At 39.9% G+C, this 13,067-nt stretch overlaps 1 protein-coding gene across 2 annotated transcripts in view; it reads right to left on the bottom strand.

Annotated features, from left to right (window-relative positions):
• LOC121518121 (tyrosine-protein kinase receptor UFO) overlaps window positions 1–13,067 on the bottom strand; it is a 49,502-nt gene that overhangs the window by 22,358 nt on the left and 14,077 nt on the right. For both annotated transcript variants that reach the window (XM_041800351.1, XM_041800341.1), the window contains exons 5-7: window positions 6,087–6,167; window positions 5,842–5,957; window positions 1,790–1,985 (exon numbers count right to left, since the gene is read on the bottom strand). In XM_041800351.1, the coding sequence (XP_041656285.1) occupies window positions 1,790–1,985; window positions 5,842–5,957; window positions 6,087–6,167 (393 nt within the window). The remainder of the gene's footprint in view (window positions 1–1,789; window positions 1,986–5,841; window positions 5,958–6,086; window positions 6,168–13,067) is intronic.

Genomic DNA, 13,067 nt, shown 5'->3' on the forward strand with positions numbered 1-13,067 from the left:
ATATCTATCCTCTGCACTTTTTCCATTCCTATTCATCCAAGGAAAGAGAGTGAGAGAGAGAGAGAGAGAGCATGAGCTGGCATGGAAAATCCCACCTCAGTTCAAACTTAAACATCCAGCAGCCCAGAATTACAGCTTGGACAGAGCGCTACAATCCTAACTGAAGCCTTTCAGGAGACTTTAACGTCCAGCCTTCCTCCCTCTCCCTCAACCTGTCTCTGTCTCCTCCTACTCTGTCCCTTTACTACCAGTGAGCTGGCCTCTGAGTTTACATTTGAAACTGGGCTGGTGAAGGTACAGTGACTTGTGTCTGCTACTCTTCATAAACACAGACTAAGTAAGGGGGCTGATGAAGGAATATTATGACTAACAGTGCACCGTAATTTGATTCACTGACTTCATTTTCCCATAACAAATGTTACCAAAACATCTGGACTCATCGTAAAAGACAAAAAAAGCTACAGCAATGAGTCTTCTAAAGAACCATCAAGTGTTCCTGATAATTAAGAGTATCTCTGAAGGCAAACTGCCCTCTTCATTAAGCTGTCAAACAGTCAGCATAAATTGACTGCTGTGACCCTGAGGTTACAAAAGGTGGCTTTTCGGAGTCTACGGCAGCTTGAGGCAAGTCAGGAAACAATCAGACACAAGGGGTTATTAGAATATAGCAGCAGTTTAACTCCAACAGTCAACCAGTAATGGACAAAACAGAAACCTTCATTACTTGAGTCAGAGTATTGAGACTCTTGGTCAAATCTTAATTAAAGTTGTTAAATCAAAGCATAATTTGAGTTAAAGTACCAGAGTACTTTCTTTGAAAACTTTAAAACACTTTTTAAAAAAGTATTTAAACAACAAAAAGAAAATTTCAAAACATTTTCACAATGCGTGAGTGACGTCAAGAGTCCATGTGTGTACATACTACAAATTATACAAATAATTTTTCATCACACAAAAACCACAAGTAATGCAAGGTTAAATCAAATTTTTTAGCCCGCACCTGTCTTAGGGATTTTGCACTGTAACCTATTCATTAGCATGCTAAAACATCTGTTCAGCTCCTCTATTGCATCTTGGGTACCTACTTTTTGTGTTCTTTATCAAGTCAAATTTCTTGATGTAAACATACTCAGCCATAAAAGATTATGATTTTGATCTTAAACATAGTACTCAAGTAAATTTACTATGTTGCTGTGCACCACTCTCTACACAGCAAAGTCCACCCTGCAAAGTCCAGAAAAACCTAAACCTTATCTTGTTTAGTCGGCCTGCATTGTTCAATCGGTAAAACTACCTGCCAGTAGGAAAAATACAAGGCACTAACTAATTTAGCTACTTAAAGCATATTAATAGATGAAAAAAGAACAATCACAACTTAAAGTCATTATAAAAATCAGGCTTAGCAAGAAAAAACTCTCAAACACAAATACAGCTTTAAATGGAACAGTAAAACTGTAATTGCTACTCCCTCACCAGGACTTAAAACTTTGATAGGACTAAATTCTCATGGTAAAACCAAGTTACTTTTCTGCAAATTATCCCTTACACTGAGCAAAAATCAACTAACTTAAAGTTTTAATCATGCCTGCTAGCTTCTTTTCTTCATCTGTCTTTTACTGGTTATAGTCCACAGCAGCAGTGGGAGGATAGACTTGGACTTAGACCTCATTCAGTATCTCATCAACTCAGCCTTGACCTGGACTCACTTAAGAGGAGGTGATCCCATGCACACACATACACAAAAGACATCCAGGGTGAAAACAAACACCTTCTCACTTGAAAGACTCACCTCCTTCTTTGGTGCAAAGCTCCACCCAGGGTGACCAGTCAGACGGGCCCTGGCTGCTGTGACAGGCCACCCTCACTGCATACAGGCTGTGGGGCTCCAGATCCCCAATGAGGTGCGTGGCTGGTGGGATGTTCACATTCTGGTTGTGGATCATCTTATCTGGGCCTGACATGAAGGATTCTCCTGAATGTTTGGCCTGGAACATTAAGATGGCAATGAATACATTAGTTTATAAAATAAAGTTGGATATTTCATGACCCACAAGCCAAGGATAGAAAATGCTTCCTGTCTCTGCAAAATATCCTTTTTAGTCTTTTTCCCTTGCATTATATTTCTCAGTATGCACAGCAGCTAACAGCCTTGGATATGAAGTCTTGTGGAAGAAAAGACAGGAGGTGGTGCATACAGTAATGGTGTAGGGGGATGGTTATTAAGTGATAACTGCCAAAAATGGTGTGAAATCTGCTTCACTGCTGCTTTAAACGTGACCAGGCTTATTAAGGTGCACTGAAAGCAGATCTCATCAAAAAGTCACAGAGAGAAACCTGCTGCCTCTGCAAACTCTCTGTGGTAAACACATTTTAAGAGGAAACACAAGCCAGGGAAAAACTTTCATTGCAGCAATTTTGAAACCACATTAAAGTTGCAGGTCAGGACTATTGTTCTCTGCTGCTTTACTCCTAATCAAGAAATTCCTGCAGGCTAAAGGCTCCACTTCAGAGGGTGGGCTTTGAATCAAGAGCTCTGACTAATAGGAGAACAAATGAGGAGCCACACAAACTGAATGGATGTGTGAGTGCTGCAGGTGCTGATTTTCTGCTCTGACAATGACTTTAAAGCAATCATTAAGTCTACATGCACAGTTCAGGCTAAGAATGATTAGGCTATTTAACTGGACTACTGTCCTCATCGTGGATAAACAATACAGGGAAGCTTTTTTGGTTGTCCGACTGCTGCACTAATAAGTGATACAGTATGTCCTTTTCAGCTAGTAACCACTAAATCTTTTTCTGATTTACCTTGCAAAAAATAAGCAAGCAGCTAACTGATTGTATGATGAATAGTAAAACACAGACAAACATTACAGCTCTGCATATCTAGTACGTACTCTTTAATTATTAATTAATTAATTAATAATTGCACTCTTTGCACTAATATAGGTCATCCCATCCCTCTTTCACTGTGATACCTGAAGGCTGACAACAAGACAACTAGGCTTAATCCTAATATACCCTTTTCCATATCGCTGAGTCCTACCCATTTGCTTTGTGCGTTTACATCTATAGGTATAGGGTTTCCTGATTCTTGTTGTAATGGAGGGATAGGGTAAAGTCTGACTTTTGGGGAAGATTTGCCCCTGAGTAGATGTTTGTCACAAGTAATTATTTGTCTGAGAAATCCTCAAGTGTATGGTGTGGTTACTTAACTGTTTCCTGCTACATCAGAGCCGACCCACCGTAGGTAATGAGATTATCACTAAGGTTGTTGCATGGTTTTATGGCTCACAAACACAACTACACCGCTTTCCACATTATTATGCAAATAACATGTTTCTCTTATTTTCCATAATATTAATGTAAATGAAAATATTTTTCAAGTCATCAACCTATAAAATCTTTTAAAACGCTGTTCTGCATAATAATGTGGAGCAGTGCATTTTGAGGATTTTATTTAAAAAATAATGGATATCAGTATGAAGTTTGTTCAAAAACATTTGCATTATGCTCTAACCGCTGATGACTTGAAAAATATTCAGACTGTCATTTGCATTAATTTTTAGGAAAATAAGAGAAAAATGTTATTTGCATAACAATGTGGAAAGCAGTGTATATCTCAGCCAAGACTTCACTCAGGTTGTTTTTTTTTAAGAATTATTTTGGGGCTTTTTTTTCCCCCTTTATTGTAGAGACAGGACAGTGGATCTAGTCAGAAACAGGAAGAGACAGTGGGGAATGACATGTGGTAAAAGACCAACAGATCGGACTTGAATCCGGGCTGCTTGCATACATGGGTAGCTACCTAACCACTAGGCCATCTGCGCCCCTCCACACAGGTTCTTGTTCATGTTTTTTTTCTTTTAGCTGCAACTTAGATGCATGCCAGGACAGCCAACTGAGAGTTAAGATCATCCTCCATGTTTGATTTTTATTTTTTATGAAGTCAGGTTTGACCTCACAATTTTCTGCAAGATCTTGTGTCTGGGGGTCTTGAATGTGAAAGTTTTAGGACAGAAGGCAGTTATTTGGTATAAAAGTCTGGCCAGGTAGCATAGTGTGTGCCCTCAAAGAATTATGGGATAAAAATTTGTTGAAAACTATCCTTATGTCTGTGGTTTACCCATAAACTGTAAAAAGAATTGCACAAAGCCTGTGTGACGTAAGCTGTTTGACAGACAATAGGCAGACTCAAAACAGCTTTTGAAGCCAATCCGCAGCGGCTTTTGAAATATTGAAATACGGCCTGCCCACTAAGCTCAACTTCCTGTCAGCTAGCTAGCATTCTGGTTGAAAGATGTAGCTTCTGCCTGTCAAGCTATCTGTCCATAAAATGAGACATGCAAATCAGTGGCCGGTGAGGTTTTTCCTAAGTATAATCAAAACAACTGTGGTACAAAAAAATCACCGCCCGTACAGTGTGAGGACATGAAGACATTAGCTTATGAGACACATTTTGTTTTGAACCAGGCTGTAAACCAGTTTATTTCTAGTGTAAAGAACAGCTTTTTAACGTGTGTTGTGTATGTGACTTCTGGTGTTCCTGCAGCCAACCCCAAGTGGACACTCGCTGTATTGCAATTTTTTGCGCTGTCACATGGAGGTTGCCATTTGGGCTCACCAATTTTTTTTTAAATTGTTTAAGATTTGAAAATTATCTAGTGTGTGGCTCTGTTCCAACGGGCAATAAAGCACTCAAAACCAATGGGTATGGTAGAAGTTAAAAGAGGACTGCATCAGTTGCGTCTGAGTTGTGTACGTGCAAGAGAAAAGTTGTCACCAATGGCATTATCTTGGAGTGAAAGCTTTAGTAAGATAACAGTGACACTTTTCCGAGCTGCCTGTAAGTGTGCTGAGAGACTTTAAAACAGTACGAGTATCAAGGGGTCACAAGAAACTGGGTGAGTCATGGTGTGAGCTGGTGGTGTGATCCAGAAAAATTTTAAGTCTTACGAACGTGAGTGTGTGAGGAGAGAGAATGAAAACCATTCCTTACACGATGAATCACTGTCCAGTCTGTAAACAACTGGGTTAAATCTAATTGTACAGCTCAGCACTGAGTCACACTTCAGACTAAATTCCCCTTGTATGGCTCAGACCTACAGTACCTGCTGTCACTGCCTTTTCCTGTTTTCTTCGACAAACTTTCTCCTACTCTTTTGTTCTTTTCATTTCTTTATGTCTCTTTCTTTCTTTTGTTCAGCCTTTCTTCTTTCTGTTCAAGCCTTCTTTGTGCAGTACATTCATATCTCTCTGCTCCACACACAGTATGCTTTTCATGTTTCTCCTCACCACACAATGAGCCGTTAAATTCAGATTTTTGCCCCATTCTCCTGAAGCCGGCCCCTCGCCTTGTTCCCCATGAGGGTAAGGGGGTGAGGGGAGGGTGGAGGCAAGAACAGCGAGGGGTATGAGGGGCAGCTTTATTAGAACCAGACGTTTAGGGGTGGTGCTGCACTGCTCCCTTCTCCTGGAGAAAACGTTTCTCCTCTTTGCTAAAATCTGTAGAGGCTAAAGAGCGACATAGTGGTAGAGAGACACTGGCAGGGAGAGAAAGACAGGGAGAGGGAGGGAGTGGCGCTACGATTAGTCCAAGAGGCCACTTTCCCAGAGTGAAACCTGATCCACTGGTACATTAATAAAGCAGGGAGGGTAGAAGATGAGTTAAAAAGAAGAAAAGACTAGGGAGCTCTCTTTTCTTTAAAACTACACTTACCAAAAGGTAAAGCTCTGGCCAACACAATGCTATAAATAAAGGCGGAGCAATGCTTCCTTTAACAGGCAGGTTAAACTGTTGCAGAGATTATATTTTCTCACATTGATTCCATGTCGTCTCACCTGGACAGAGCAGCGAATTATGGGGTAGTCGCCTCCAAACCCAGGTTGCCATGATAAACGGAGACTGGTTGGGGTGATCTCTACAGCTCTCACATTCTGAGGCCTGGATGGAAGAACTACAAAAAGAAAGACACATTTAAATAAAGATACAGCAGTGAAGAATCATGTACTTAGGTTTCTAGGAAAATAATACTCAAACTAAACAAAGAGGGCTGATAGAAATGTTTTAACTGTGTGACATTTACCAGTGATGGTTCCAGATCCAGAAGTGGCCACCCCTTTGCGGTTATGGGCCTCACAGGAAAAGGTACTGGTTCTGTTTAAACCTGGACAGAAAAGACATGCGCATATGAAGCTGGAATATTTAAACCAAGAATCTGTGTGCTGAATGCTGAGTTGCATTCAGTGTTGGTGTGAGAAAGTTCAAACTAAAGTGAGAATAGTGAGAGGGACATAGTTTTCATAGGGCAAACATGCAAGTTTAACTGAATACCAGTCCCAGTCATATTAATACAATACACCACCAGACAGTGGTCGCTGAGTTTAATCCTCTTAATGCACCCTAAACCAAGGCTGAATTATACCTCTAAAGAAGAGACTTGTTCTAATTTTCCCCATCCAGTTTCAAAATCCTCTCAGTCAGTTTTATTTATTATATTAGCTGCCTTCCTGGTATTTATACTGAGTTTTTATCTGAAATTTATCTGTTGTAGGAGACTTCAACATCCACGTGGATATTAAAAATGACAGCCTCAGCATTGCTCTCATGTCATTATTAGATTCAATTGGCCTCACACAAAGATTAATGGATTAATTGAATATAAAGCCATCTCTGTGCCCACTATTTATGACAAGCTTTAGGGTTTGTATTTGCCTGTTAGCAGTGGCTAATGCAGGCAATGGGGCACTGGTAAAATATTAAAAAGGACGACAGTCAGTAGATGGAGTCAGTCGTCTCTTAACTTGAAGGTCATGAGTTTGATGCCCAGCCCTTACAGTCACTTGTTGATCTGTCATTGGGCAAGACACTTAACCCCAAATTGCTCCTACTGCTGCATCAGTGGCTTGTGAATGAGTATGAATGGGATTATTTGATACTGATGATAACTCTGCATAGCATCCTCAGCTATCAGAATGTGGAGTGAATGGATGTGAATGGGTAAGTGTAACCTGTGGTGTACAAAGCGTTTTGAGTGGCCAGATGACTAAAAGGTGCTATACAAGCTCAAGTCCTTTTACAATTGGCCATTTACATCAGGTGCACAGGGGTGACAGCATTCACTTAATGACATTTTCTCCACTTCAGAGAGGAATTTGACACATTTTCTCCAGTATAAAGGCTCTTTAGTCTTCTGAACTCCAACTCGATGGGAATCATGGAGGGAATGCCTTCATGCACGAGCTACAGTTACAGCTCAGTTAGGCCATTTGAGTGGACTACTGTGCTTGCCTCCATAAACAAGCACTGGGGCAAAACTATCTGATCTACAGAAGTATTTCAGACTCTATAATGTTAGGTGGCAATATGCACTCTTTCATCTAGTTACTACTGGATCCAGTACAAGTTGACAATTCTAACATGTTAGCAAGCAGATAAATAGATGTATATCTAGCAGTGATGACATGAACAGCCTTACAGTTAATTTTGTACACTTTTTGCTTTAATTTTGGTACAAATATGATATATTTGTGCCATTTGACTTCTGGGCAAAAGCTTGGAGTGCAGGTTGTTGACCATGCACAGAACGCCTTGTGCAGTTTGGGTCTGGTTGAGGTCTGCATATACGAGTTAATCCATCTCATTATCTCAGTCAGGAGTCACCATTTAAAATTTTGAGAGGTCCAATTTCCTCAAGCGAAGATCCAGGTTATAATTTAATCTCACCTGTAATGTGATTCAGTCTCGTTTATTAAAACATCAAAAATTAACAACATTTTATGGAATGCAGGTAATAACAAAATTTAAATAGCATAAAAATACCAATAAATCATGAAAGTAAATTATTTTTGTTGCAAGTAAAAGAGTGTTTGTAGACAATTTAAAGACTAATCAGGCTACCTACAGCCAGCTCTCGAAAAGTACCTGGTTTATATCAAAAAGCTTAATTCAGAAAAATGTAATAAAAGATAAACTGCTGGTTAGCCCCACTCTTGTTTTCTGAATATTAATTGTCAGAGTCAATTTTTAAAATAAAAACATCTCAAAACATTAAACAGCTTTAAAATGTGCTTTTCTCTCTCTTTCCTTCTTCATCATCCTGTTAAAAGTTTAAATCTGAGCTGAAATCAGGTCTTTATCAGACAGTTCTGAAGGCATCAAGGGATTTATATGTCGACCTAAAGCCAAAACAACTTTGAGGGAGTATTGTTGGTCAGAAAATGATTGTGTCATCAAATATATCTGGCTTTAGTTGTTATTTCCCGCTTCCTTAGATCAGATGTCAGTGCGGTTGTTCAAAAACGTGTTCTTTTCGTAGTAATGTTCGACATTACCACATTTAATGGTTGGGAGTGCACTGAAGTAGGAATGTTGGTTTTAACCAGCCATGAGAAGGATGAACATATAACCTGATTTTAAAAAGTCTCACTTTCATTGTTCATAACAGGTACGCATTGGTCCAGATTGGATGGCACTTGGGTCCAGCTAAATCTGTGTGGTCCATTAATTAGTGACCTCATATCGATTCATATTAGTCCAGCTTGGTCTCCCATTATAGTTCAACTCTTTCTAAGTGCATATAAACATACTGATGAGCTAGTATGTGTAACAGGACAACTGCAAACCTGCTTCCCCTAAATTCGTGACATGAATCAATTTACATAATAATAGAAATATAGATATTAACTGGTTAAGCCATGATCCTTAAAGCTTTTCATATTTCAAATCTGTTTCTGTTCTTACCTGCTGAGGTAAATACTAAATACAGTAAGTTTTGGTGAACAGCAAGTCAAAAGAATTCTACATTAAACTGATTTAAATCCAGCTGCAAATTAAAATGCAATTGGAAACTGGGAACATCAAACTGCTGTTTCAATACCATTTCAAAGCTTTTTTTCAAACATCTAAAATTCTTTCAAAAAGGTTTGTTTATGATTGCCTTTCAACTTCCAGAGCACTTTCAGGCCAAGAACTGCCTTTCTGTACCAGATTTGTAAAAAGTCACAACTAAAATGTGAAACTTAACAGAACATTAACTGCTGTTTGGCTTGTTAGGAGACTTGGGATCCATAACCTATATTGTCCAAAATTGTCCAAATTTGTTTTCTGATGCAAAGAAAAGTTATTTAGGGAGAGAAACAATTTGCTGTGTAGTCTCTCAAACTGAGAGGCCATCCTGTTGAAGTCCAGGTGAAAAAAGCTGCAGCCTCAAAGTGGCTGGGGCTCCTCTGAAGGGGCCAAAACACGATCACACACAATAACAGTCAACAAAGAATGAGTCCTCTCACAAAGTGACTCAGAGCGTGCTCATACACGCTTCAGTCATTCCACAACACAACAAGGGCTGAAAACCACACACACTGAAACATGTGACATTCGTGTTTTATCACGGTTATCTAACACTCTAACATTGTTAATCAGCCACAAACTGACACTTGCATGGCATTACGCAGTGTTGCTCTGCGCCGACGGCACCATGCCTCCATTGTGCTGGGCCGGAAAAAGAACAGGGGGTACGATCCTCACAGGGTGAAGTGAGGGATTGTGAGAGAGGAAAAGAAGGGAGGGCTGTGTGATGACCATTGCCTGTGTGGGTGAATTAACTCCTCATCAGGCCATCTCAGAGTTGCGCCATTCGCACTTGTGTCTCTTCCCTTCCCCATCAGCTAACCACAACACAACATCCCCTGAAAGCTGAAAGTGTCAGAATAAGTCACCAGGAGGAACAAATAAGCATCCCAGCATTGACCAACAGTGCTGATGTCAGCTGGAGATGAGTTTAGTGCTTCCTTCCCTCAGCTGACATGTGAATCATAACAGAAAGTATTTAGCTCTCAAGTTATTTGAAATTCAGAGTTTGGTTACAACTCCAGCATCTTAGATTTCATAATATTATCAATTTACTTTCCATCTTTGTGTATAATTCAGGAGAAATTTTACTTAAAATTGCATTGTTATAGGATATGACAAAGGTCTCCTGAGCTGAAGTTTTAATAAACCTGAGCAATTAATTGAAATGTAGATTAAATCCTAATAAATCCGGCCATGATTTTCAAATCACAGATGGTGCAATACTTCTTCAACCTGAAAAAACTGAAATCTGGAGGACTTAACACTTCTGATGTCAACAAACATTTCACAGTCCACGAATTCTTCTTACAATGTCCCGGATAATGTAAGAGGGGGGAGTTTGTGTGGTCTCTTCTCTTGAACATGGTAAACATGACCCCATTTGAAGGCACCATTTTTCCATCATTCAGCCAAACATAGTTCTCAGTCTTTTTATTTGTTTACATCAACCTTTTATCAACATAATAATAGTTTAGAGGCCAGTTTCTTATTTTTGCTTTACACTAGGGATGCCCAGGTCAGGTCAGGTATAAGAGCTCAGTTCAGCACCTCAACCTTGGTCCTGTACTGCTCTGGCCTCCTGATGGACTTTATCCAGGCCTGTGCCAGGCCCATGCCCCATCTCTCCAGGTATCTTCCAAGTTGAAACCTCCAAGACAGATGTGCCGCCCCCCGTGTCTGGACCAGCCCACCAGGTCCTTGGCCAGTATGCAGTGAGCTTGATCATGCCCTGGAAAGTGTGCCAGGTGCCAGCCAGTCCAGCTGGTCCAGTTGTTACCTCTGGCCATCAGTCAATGCCCAGGCCTCACAAGAGTATAGTAAGACTGAGAGGACCAAGGATCGAAAGACTCTGACTCTCGGACGTTGGTAGGTATCTGCCCTAAACTTCACAACAGGTGCATCTTTACTTTACACAGACTGTAGCCCCAGTATGTATTTGACTGATCAGGACAGTCACCTGGCATTAATACATCAGTGGTTTTTAGTGTCTTTAGTCCTCTTAAGATTTAAGTCACTGCCTACTAAGGACTTGCACCAAACTGCCATGATCAACATGTAACCCTTTCGCTTAAACTGATGGACTAGAAAGCTTCAGCTCCTTCACTGTTCATGAAATCATGATGGAAACTTTGTCTAACTGCGAGCCACATGGATGTGTTTTGCTCTGGACTTCTTCATGGTTGGCATGTACTTCATGCCATTTCCCTTTATGGGCCTTTTGAAAGATTATTTGTGTTTTCCCTGGTTTGGGCCTGTGGTCTGCCAAAGCAGCTGTCCATTCCATAGATGTGAGTGTAGGTTACCGTCAAACGGGCCCTGGTCCAGCCAGTCTCCTGTGATGAGTCAAAGCAGATCCTCTCACCAACCTCTGCTGCCTGCTCCTCCCTCCTTCCGTCTGACTCAGCCTGTCCTCCTACCACTGGACTTGACACAGACCGGCTAGCTGGCAGGCAGTTGTGGTTTGCACTCAGGCAGTAACAGCAGCCTTTTTTCTCTTTATTTCTTTTATATCCCTTGTTTTTCTGCCCATCTATTGTCCTTCCCTCTCGAGCCCCTCTCGTGCCTAATGCTCAGCCTTCACCCACCGACCACACAACCAACAGACACGTCCTCAATGGAGTCACTGGCACTGTGCCAGCCAGCCTGCGCTCTGGGGAGCGCTCATTTGGTGGTTTTGTTTAATCCATAGAGGGGGGACATGAAAGTCTTTAAGACTAAAGAAGATCATTACTGTGAAGCTTTTCAAGCAGTACTTTCTAATCAGTCTAAATGGGTTAAATGAAACCAATGACTGTTAGTAATTTAAAGGTCTACTGTTTTGCTCGGCAAGTTGCAGTTTCAGTGCTTAACTTAAGTTCTGTATCAATTGAGAAGTAAGACTTCTCAACTGATAAGTAGACTGTGTCTACATTGACTTGAGTCTCCAAGTTTCTGTTCGTGCATGTATACATGTTTAGAAAACGGGATACGCCAGTAATTCGGTTTTGAGAAACACTGTTTTGCCACCTGGAGAACTCATATTTAGATAAACAGAGAACTGAACAGTTACATTTTCATTAATGGATGAAAAATGTAACTGAACAGTTACATTTTTCATCTATTAATGAACCATAAGCGTAGTTTACTGGGGAGACAGAGAATTACTGCTAAGAGTTACAGAGTCAGAAATCTGCGAGTTGAAGATTTATGGACAGCACACAGTAAGCATCCTGATAAATCTGTCAATATTTCCCAGGCCTGAACTGTAGTAATAACAATTCTTCCAGTGTACTGTTCAAAGTAAAGGCTTGATATTCTCAAGGCCCAGTTTGAGCTACCTGCATTCTCACATAACACTTTTATTGTGAAGTTGATTCCAAGACAGTTATTTCATGACTTGCAGGATTGCTTAGCTCTTTCTTGGTGCATCTGTTAAACTTTCTTAGTGATTTAAAATAATAATTATCACCTAATATTCATAATAACTCCAAACTTAAAGTTATGCTAGCTTATTCATTTGAAATCTCCCTTTCAGTCCTTGCCATCCACTCAGTCTCTTTTCTGCAGTTTTTTTGTTACCTGCATTTAAGTTAATAATTGTAATAATTCTGAGTATAAATAAGATCATTTTTTTAAAAGCTAATATCCCTTATAACAACTCTGATAACCTCTGAACAGGTATGGCAAACAGCCTGAAAAAAATAGGAGTACTATGTCTATATTATAGATGTGTATGAATTAGGATCTTTCCTTGACGAAAAACACAAAATTCTCAAATGAAGTTTCAGAGATTCCTGTGCAGATGCATTGGTTAAAAAAAACAAAACAAAAAAAAAAACAGGCTACTAGTATTTCTTATGGATGCAGGGATATAACCAGGTTTCTCTCTGCACATGTAAACACACCATCCCAAATATGATCAAAACTGAAATATGACTAATAACTGGGATACTTCAGTCCATGTAAATCACTAAATGATAAGTTCAATTGGTTTAGTCCTTCACGAAGAAAAAATGTTGATTATATTCTGGTTCAGGCTTTTCAAAGTTTTTCCTTGAAACCATTTGAGGGTATCATTTTGACAACTTAAACAAGCAATGACCATTATATCAAGGGCTGTCAAGATTAATTGCAATAATTGTGAATAATTATGAACCATAATGAGGGCATTCATTTCTTGTAAAAATGATTAATCACAAGCTTTAATGTCCCTTTGGTTGAGCCATTGCAATGTCTC

Source organism: Cheilinus undulatus, linkage group 2 (assembly GCF_018320785.1).
Source record: "Cheilinus undulatus linkage group 2, ASM1832078v1, whole genome shotgun sequence".
Lineage (NCBI taxonomy): Eukaryota > Metazoa > Chordata > Actinopteri > Labriformes > Labridae > Cheilinus > Cheilinus undulatus.